At 31.7% G+C, this 9,827-nt stretch overlaps 1 protein-coding gene and 1 non-coding gene across 2 annotated transcripts; both read right to left on the bottom strand.

Annotated features, from left to right (window-relative positions):
• Nucleotides 1–2,486: 2,486 nt before the first annotated feature.
• Nucleotides 2,487–9,134, bottom strand: LOC106780544 (PRA1 family protein A1-like). Its single transcript, XM_014668848.2, has 8 exons — nt 8,782–9,134; nt 8,334–8,374; nt 8,172–8,250; nt 6,792–6,878; nt 6,631–6,719; nt 6,474–6,545; nt 6,263–6,393; nt 2,487–2,851 (listed from the first exon to the last, which is right to left on the bottom strand). Exons 1-7 carry the CDS (start codon nt 8,937–8,939, stop codon nt 6,290–6,292), a joined length of 630 nt encoding a protein of 209 aa, XP_014524334.1. The 5' UTR covers nt 8,940–9,134; the 3' UTR covers nt 2,487–2,851; nt 6,263–6,289.
• A 2-nt stretch (nt 9,135–9,136) lies between these two features.
• On the bottom strand, nt 9,137–9,210 carry TRNAV-CAC. Its single transcript has one exon. It is a non-coding gene; the product is annotated as a tRNA-Val (tRNA).
• Nucleotides 9,211–9,827: the final 617 nt, after the last annotated feature.

Raw genomic sequence — 9,827 nt, 5'->3', positions numbered from 1 at the left:
GTGTATTGACCAAGGGGTCAACATTTTTGGCCATGCTTGGAGGACAAGAAGCTCACTTTCGCCCTAGACATGTGGAGGGCACCCTATTAGAGAGTTTTTCCTCCTAGTTAGTGGTCATGTGTTACCTTAGGAATTGAGAATTTTTTCATAGGTAGTGGCCACATGTCACCTTCTCATTTAAGAGGATTTTTGCCACTTATCTTCCTCCTATTGGATAGGATTTCTTCTTGCTCTCTAAGCCAACCAAAGTGGCTCTTTTAGGTTAGAGCTGTCAAAATGGGTCACAACCCGCGAGCCAATCCGGCCCACCACGGGTTTGGGCTCGGTTGGGTTTGAAAAAATTGTATTTTTTTTATGGAGGTCAGATTTCAACCCGGCTCATTTAAACCCGGCTCATGCGAGTTGAACCCATGGTGGGCCGGGTTGGCCCACCAACCCACCTAACTAATTTTATTTTATTAAAATTTAATTTTAATTTTATAAAAAGATATTTATTATTTTTTCTCCTTGAAAAAATTATTTAAGTTTCCTATTTTCAAAATTAATTAAACAATAATGAAATTTAGGAGTGAAATTTGTTTAGATTTGAATTATAGAAAGTTTGTAATTTTTTATTATTTAAAAAAAAATTGTAATTAAGTGAGCCAACCCGTTTACCCACCAACCCGTGGTGGGTTGGGTCGGGTTCGAATTTTTCTGGCTCGTTAATAAATGAGTCGGGTTGGGTTGGCTCACTAAATGACCAATTCGTGGTAGGCCAGGCCGGGTTATCCGTTTTGACATCTCTAGTTAAAGTTTTTGTCCATTTTGAGATACCTTAGCCTATAAATAAAGGTGAGTCTTCATCATGTAATCACCTTTGGCTTACAATAAAGTTATGCTCTTAGTTTTGTATCACTTTTAAGGTAACTTTAGGCTAGAGCAACCCAAGTGACTTCCTTTAGTCACCTTCCTTCAAGAGTTGGCCCAACCTCTCTTAGAGAACTCTTAAACACATCATCTCTCACCATACAAATCACCAAAATCGTGACCCTCCCTTTATTCCACACCACCACAAATTACGCACATCATTGCCTCCATAAACATGACTTACTTCCTTTTAGATTTGGCTTGTCCACCTAGAATATTACAATCAACTTTATTATAACTTTTTATTTTTAAAATTTTTTCTTCCCTTTTTCTAAGAAAATTGTAAAAGAAAAAAAAAAATCAGAAGTTAGCATGAAAGAAACCAAATTTTAGCTTTTTTTTTTTGTGCTGAAAACCATTATTTAGAATTAAGATATTCGAAAGTTGAATTCTAAATTTACACACTAAACACTTCAAGTTAAGAAAATAAGGTGCGTGAAAATCTATTTAGAGAAATTTTTTTATTTGGTTTATTTTGGTAAAACAAAATCTCTCTTTTACTTCTATTAAAAAAAATCACCTTCTTTGTGATAAGTTGTAACGTGTAAGAGTAATTCTTTAAAAAATGGTCTGAACACTAATTTGTTTTCTAAATATTAAAAACACAGGTAAGCAAAAAGAAAAAGTAAAAAAGAAAATAAAAAATAAAAATAAAAATAAACCGAAAACTTTATAAGGAGAATTTGTAGTCTGATTATTAGTGGAAGTCTCAGATAAATCTCCTCGACTTTTCCTTCGAATTAAGAGTTTTCCAAGTTAAAACTTTTTGTGTATGTTATTTTCCCTTTTTTTATTGTTGCACTCCGTTATTCTACTTACTATTATTGTTAATCGATTAAGTTTTTCTTCCACTTGTTTTCTTTTATGTGGTCTTCCCAACAATTATCTCATTCATATCTACATCAGTTATGACTATTATTCATATTCTTGGACTTTAAGAGAAACAGTAACATAGCTGACAGATTTTACCTATAGGAATCATTCCAAAAATATACAAGAATTGTATGGTGGCATATTAACTCTAAACTGACCTTAACCACAAATTTTAGTGGTAATAACTTCATTTGACAACGGCCTTTTATTAATTATTAACACAATAAGAATAAATATATATTGAATATTATAATAAAATAATAATTTATGAAGTTGAAAATTGAGGATAAGAGAAAAGTGGAAGTGTCAAATTATCATGACCCATAAACTATAGTCTAAATTGATAAATTATCCTTCTGATTTACAGAAGAGCAAGTAAAATGATCAATAGTCTAAATTACACATTATATCAATCTCTAAAAGCTATAAAAACTAAATTAAGTTTTTAAAAAATTATAGAATTTTGTTTAAATTCCTGAAGTTATTCCTTTTTTCTTATTTTTCAGTATCAAAACATCTTATCTTAGTACTATTGCTCAACTCCAAGAATAAAAGTAATTGTAATAACTTTTTTTTTTTTTCATTTGAAGGCAGGTTAGAAATACCTGACCCTCGGTGAGCTTGTGTATGCAACTAAGAAAATAAGGTAACAGCATGTAAACGTAAAACTAAATTATTAAGCAAAACAGAGTCAATATATGTGATGCATGAAATGAAGTTCTACTCATCCACTACGCACTAATGCAAGCATCATACAATGCAAGCAACCATTTTTGCTACCTTAATCAGAATCACAACAATATCAAAATAAAAGAACTTGACGTATCTTATGTCACCAATGTCTAGAGCAATTAAGAACTTTGACAACTAGAATGATGACATTCTCTAGGTTACAGCATGTATCAATATTCCAATGCTTCCTCTAGACATAATAAACAACGTAAACAGTGTACTTTACAAAAGCAAGATTCCTGAAAATTTACAATCTGCTGGTAGTTCCAATGGTTCGCAACTTCCTATATAATGTTCCATTCCAATTAAAGGAAAATACTTCATAAAGCAGCAACACCTACAACATTTATGTCACATCACATCAGTTCGGCAATCAGTGTCAGCGTTACAAAACACTAAATAACATGCAAATATGTCGAAACCAAGAAGTTAGAATGTTGCTATTTCAAAAAATAAGGATCACAGTAGAAGACATCACAATTATACCACAAAAACGGACACTGCGAAAGGGGCAAGGCATTTGAAGCAAAGAGGAACATGGTTCTAAATAAGTAAATGGATAAGTTTCTTAAGCCTTAACCTGAAGAAATCTTAAAGCTAGCCAAAAGAAATATAAAATTCCCCAAGTTTACACAATATCAGATTAGTAAGCCAAGTTTCATATCATATTCATGACATCTGACCCCTGTTTCAGCCACCAATGAGGGGGGAAAAATCCTTAGAGTGACTGAACAAAAGTTAAAGACAATAGAAGAATTGAAATGAAAAACCAAAGGTTAGGCAATCAGACTATTGAGAACAACGTGAGTGCACATATCTCTCGGAATCATAAGTAGTTTATTACTTGTTTAATTTCAATGCCACTAATATACCATGGCTCTGTTTAGACGAGGTTCTCCACAAAACCGTCTAGGGAGAATATAAGAAAAACATGAATTTGACTTCTCCATAGACTAAAATTAGCTTAGCACAAATTAAAAATAGAAAATCAGAGAAACTGTATGAGAACTTCTACAAATTAGCTTATGGAGAAGCTAATTCAATTTTTTTCTTATTTTTCCCTTCTAGAAGAGAGCTTAAAGAGAAGTTCGTCTAAATAGACCTAAGCATTAGTGGAAGAAAAGTGATAGTAGCATCAGACAGAGAGAGAAGATATTTAAGATCAAGTATGTTGTTAGTACTTTCAAATAAAACAATCGTTTTCTTCAGTCCTGAAAATAAAATTGTCTCCGGTTGGCCCCTCATTTATGTAAACATGTCAAGTGTGGTTACTATTTTCATATCAAGGAGTAGACCTATTAATTTCGCCCTATCATATGATTTAGTCCTCATCCATATTGGTTGAGATAAAAAAATTCAGAAAACCAAAAAAAACCCCACTGGAAAAGCCCACATGACTATGGATTAGGACCAATCCATGTGTCTTCTTTTTAAAAAAATATTTCTTTTGAATATAAGAAGAAAATGCAATTAGCTCCTAATTTGTTACAAATCTAATTACTTTTAATTTGTCAAAAAACTATATATAAACAATCACCTCATATAACTCCAAATCTAAAAATGATACTTTAATACACATAAATTTTTTACAATTATTTAATATTACCATACTTTATATTTTTTCTCTTTAAAAATATACAAATTTTCTCTTTTATGATTATTTTACCTTTATAATGTATCTCAAATGAATATAAATATATATCACTTTACTTCTCCAAATATAAGAAAACAGAAAAATTAATTAAAACATCAATGAGAACACAAATTCACACATTTCTTTTGCAGTAAAATCCTTTTAAGTATATTTCTGTTACATTTAATATAAGAAATGCACTTTATACATTGACAGTAATTATATTATATAAAATTAATTTTGCATTGTTGTCAATCTAATTAACTAAAATAAAAATTAAAAATAAATATATTAACATCAAAATAAAAATAAATAGTTAGTATTAGTTTAAACATTAATTAAAATAAATATTGAAAATAAATAGTTAGTAAGTAGAGATTATAAAGTCTTTATTAAGATAAGATTATAAATCTCAAATATAGAGACTTGTGTCGCGTTTTCTTTTTCTTCCTCTTATAAAAATAAGAGATAAAATGACTATTTTACAATTAATTGTTCATCAAACAAGTGTGATCACAATATAAGATAAAAAAGATTATATTTTATAACAACATTTATTAAAATAAGACAATTATTCTTATCATACATGTTAATAAAAATATATATTCAACCAAAAGATAGTGTTAGTTTGTTTCCCTTTCCGTTTCATCTTTTCATGATAATATCAAATTAATATTTTCATATCCGTTTTTCCTTTTAACATGTTTATCTTAAAAATTTAAAGAATAAAAAAAATCTAAGTGCTTAGTAACTTTTGAATTCTATCTTCACAAAAATGGACTCCGATGTGTGTATATATATATATATATATATATATATATATATATATATAATTTATAACACAGATTACGTCATTGCAAATTAATAAATAAATTGTGGTCAGTATTAAATTATATATTATATATTTTATTTAATAACATAATAATAAATATGATATAAAAATATTAAAAATTATAATATATTAGACTATCTAATAAAATACATAAATATTGTTTCTAAAAGTTAATTAAAATCTTGTACTAGGGCCGCCAAATTCACCTTAATTCTAACTCTAACTCACTTGAGAGGAGTTTTTTTCACCCCCTTAATAAGGGAACCTCCTAAAAGGGAGTTTTTCCAAGGATGAGTTAGGATTGGCCCATGGCCCTGGGTCAATTTGACACCTCTATCAAGGAGCCAAAAAGAAAGTTTTCTGTGAAAGAAAAAGACCACATCTGACAAATTTTTCATCAAAAGGAGGCTAAAAGGAGATTTTTTTTTACCGATGCACTAAAGTAAAGATCTCTACATACATAGGGATTACAAATTGAATCCTCGTATGTGCCAACAAAAGGAGTTCATGTCCAGTTCTGAATTTTATGAAGTAAAAAAGACAGCCTGTTTTACAAGCCTTTGAAGATGTGCAAAATAAATAAATAATAATAATATGTAAATGAAAGATACAGAACTAAAGCCATTACATTAATGGTCAAGAACATCCCTATTTATCCAACAATGTTAATAAGAAATAACTGGGAGCTCAACTGCATCTCATAAATACTAAGAATGCTAAGAAAAAGAAAGGAGACTCTGCAATGCACACCCAGAACCTCACTGGCTCTACAATAGGCTGAGTCCTCAGTATCCTAAATCTTTCCTAGCTTATGAAACCCAAAACCTTCCCCATACCACCCCTCCAGTCGTTCTGTTATTTTCTCATCTCCCCATGCAACTCATCCCCCCCCCCCCTTCCACATAACTAACTCAACTGGTAGAACCTGTCTGGTAGCATGACCATTACCGTAATGTCTTGTGGGAATTACTCCCCTAATTATTGCTCTGAGTCTCATTACAGGTCTGTCACAAGACCAACCTTTAACTTCCAATATGTATCATTGTTGTTAGACCTATCTTTTGATAGTACACATTCATTGAAAATGACAATTACTCATCATGTCTTAGATCATGTGATAGTAATAAGTATGCGGCTTAAGAGGCTACACTTTCTACCTAACACCATAATATACAAATCTATTTCTCAATCACTTCAATGTATGTATTTTACATGTTCTTCACATAAACATTAAATCATTAAGCATATTAAAATGGACAAATGCTAAGGCAGAAAGCACTTACATTAAAGTCCAACAAATTTTATGTAAGCTACAGTTCACTATAATTGCGCCATACTGCACGGAATTCTTCACGGAATGTGTTTAGACGAGCTTTCAAGTTTGGTGTTCTAAAGCTTGCATGTAGGATGGTAGCTGAAAATAGTAAAAGAAATAAACTCAAGAAAATTTAACAATTGCAAAAAAAAATTATAAATTCTCAGTATGAAATGTACCAAGAAGACCAATAGCAAGAGCCCATAAAACAGTCAGGAGACCAGCAGAAACAAACCAAAGGATGAAACTTGCTGCACAAAAAAAGGGAAAGAATCATTAGAGTCAAAAATATCATACTGATAGCAAGGTTAGACAGCACATCCCACATTCATTTACCAGAAGAAAATATCAAGACAAACACCCAACGTGGCCGACCACATATATAAATTGCTCTCTTGGCTGAAGGACGTCCACGAATAACAGGCCTGAAATTAAAATAATTGATGAACATGCATAAACTTCCAAAGTAAAAAGAGACAACATTCAAATATGCTTACGTGAGAGGAGGTCTCATTTTGGCAGCTAAATGTGGTGAAAATTGCCTAACTGTTCTTGTTACCTTCTCACTAAAGGTACCTGCAAAGCTGCAAAAAAACACCAATTACATTGATGTGAGAAATATATATATATATATATATATATATATGATAAGCACTTCCATAACATAATACTGACGCTGAATGAATGATAACGTCACAGTTAAAAATTCTCAGACTTCTACAGATTTCTAGGATTGAGGGTAAAAATTTTTAAAATATTTTACAAATTATCCAAAGGTAAATATTAGCGGGGGAAATAATTGGCTAATAGCCCATCATGTAAGTATAATAAAAAATATCTAAAGTCAAACTCAACTGTTAGAGTAGTTTGTTGTTGTACTCAACAGCTGTGTTAGTGTTATATGTTACAACCCCTTGGAGATTTTTTCCTTCTCTATTTTGTAACCATGAAAATATCACAGCCTTAGAAATAATTTTGCATTGCTATTCTCCCTCTCTAGATAGAAGATTAGTGCAGTGTTAGAGAACATAACTTTTTCTTTATATCCAAGTCGAGAACTATACTAACACTATTGTCTCGAGTAGACCCAGAACATACACTAAAATCTGAATTTGATCAAAAGCTCTTGCTTTTCTACCATACCTACCAACCTTTCCCATCCTACAGAATAAGACCTATTCATTTGTCTGCTCATGTCACAAAAAGGAAACCAAATCCAAAGTACCTTCCAAAGCTATATGCTAAAACTACTATGTTGATCAGCGTAAAAATACAAAAGTCACTAACCTGCTATTACAAATAATGTGATAAAAGAACCTTAACGAAAGCTAGAAGCACAACAATCATGCAATTCATGTCACGTTAGCTTTATGGCAAGATTTTTTATGGGTACTGGGAGTGCAGTTAAAGTCAAGCTATGTCGTCTAGAAAATAAACCCAAATATAAATTTTACCGGTTTACTCCACGCTTCTAATATTTATGATTCTGCATAAAGAAACACTATGAACACTGCAAAGAGAATTATTCAATATTCTATCAAGGGCAGCTCAGAATTTCCTTAACACAACTACCACCCAAAAAATATGGCATCTGTATCGTATCAGCCTAGAAGTAAATGGGATGAGTCAATATAGTAGTAAACTATCAGGGTGCTACTGGAGGCTGTAATTAACAGTGTGCCAAGAGGGAAAATCATAAATCGAAAGTGTTCAGATTAATTAGTTTTTTAAATGGAATCAAATGCATTAAGCTCTAAAGTCATATAAAACCTGTCCCCTAAATACCACAACCCTTACCAAAATGTTTGAAAAATCAAATAAACTTCAAAACCAATCATCTACAACAATATATAAACATAGCCATTACCACAGCTTACCTGTCATTCAAAAAAGCAATGCTGAGTGCAGTAAGAAGTGCGGCTACAATAGCAAGCGGCCTCCGAAGAAAACCCAATACTACAATTCAAAAAGCTAATAATGAGAGAAGCCATCTCCAAATATCATAATTTCAATAAACAGTATCCATGAAGCCCACTTACTGAGAACAGACACAATCAAAAGGAAGTAGTTGGTCCGGTAGCTGCAGCAAACAAAACACAACCATCATTGCCATTTCCCAGCCCCATAATACCACAATATGTCAATAACAAGTCATCCCCAAATTTACAAAACACTATCCTATGATTAATCATCACATCCTCGTAACTCGAAATTCATCATGGAACCTTAAAAACAGAATAAAGTAATTCCATAAAGTGATCAGCCGTAAAACGTTTAAACAAGGCCAAAACAAGGAAAGATCGAACTAAAAAGAAAACATGCAAAATAAAAACAAAACATAAAGGAAAAGGAAATTCGTTGGCTGAGCATCCGGTTAATCGAAAAGAAATTAAAAAGAAAATAGGAAAATGAAAATTATGAAAATTGATGAACTATTGAAAGGTAACGATGAAATTGAGAGGGTTAGGAAAGAGGAAGGGACGGTACTAGTAGAGATTGCATTTGAGGCGGCTGTTCCATTTGGAAGAAGATCTGGGAACGGTAAATCGAGAGAAGAATTCCGACAGCGGGCGCGGCGGCGCCGACCAATCGACCTCGCGGAGAGCGTCGATGAGATCCTCAGCGGTGACGTTACCCCAATCCATTATTGTCTCTCACACACACACTGATTGACGAAGAAAAAGTTTGTTGGAAAAGGAATTGAATGGAGGACGAAAGGAAGAGGAAGGAAAGTAGGAAAGTGCAAAGAGTGAAGAAAGGGGAAATGAAGCTTGCGATTTTATTTTCTAACTTGTCTTCTTTCTTGGGTTTGGTCAGAAATGAAAATATGCAAAAAGAAAATTGTCTGAGCCCGGGTTCGAACCGGGGACCTCTAGTGTGTGAGACTAGCGTGATAACCAACTACACCACCCAGACAACGTTTCTTATTTAAAATGCTTACAAATTTGTTTTAACTTAATCAATTTATTCAAAAATAAAAATATTCCAACCGGACTAGTGAGAGAGACTGGCATGATAACCAACAACACCACCCAGATTTTGTGATACGTTATTTGTCACTTTACAAAATGAAAATAAAAACTTGCCAAAACCGGAATTGAACCCCTCTATCATCGAAAGCACTAAAGTTGGTTAGTTAATTAATATTAAAACTAAAATATATGAAATCTTGAATGAAAACTAGCTGTGAAAAGGGTAATATGATGTATTCGGAATAACTTTTTATTCATAAAAATAATGTGTATATAAATTTGAAAAAATAAGTTATTAAATTTAAGCTTATATTTTAAATTTTCATAAAAAAACAACTAAAATTGCGAAAAATAAGTTTATTTCAAAAATACTCTTAATAACAATTACTTTTATTCTTTGTGTATTATGTTTATCCTTTTTGTTTCCTGAAGAATAAAATAATATAATTAAAAATAATATTACTTATTATTATCTCTTCCTGTAACTATTAAGAATCTGCATTCGGTAAAAAGAAAAAAAAAATCATTTATTAAGAATCTGCATTCGGTAAAAAAAATAAT

The sequence above is a fragment of the Vigna radiata genome, unplaced genomic scaffold (assembly GCF_000741045.1).
Source record: "Vigna radiata var. radiata cultivar VC1973A unplaced genomic scaffold, Vradiata_ver6 scaffold_391, whole genome shotgun sequence".
NCBI lineage: Eukaryota > Viridiplantae > Streptophyta > Magnoliopsida > Fabales > Fabaceae > Vigna > Vigna radiata.
The sequence above is the reverse complement of the archived record's forward strand: the minus strand, read 5'-3'. Positions and strand labels throughout refer to the sequence as shown.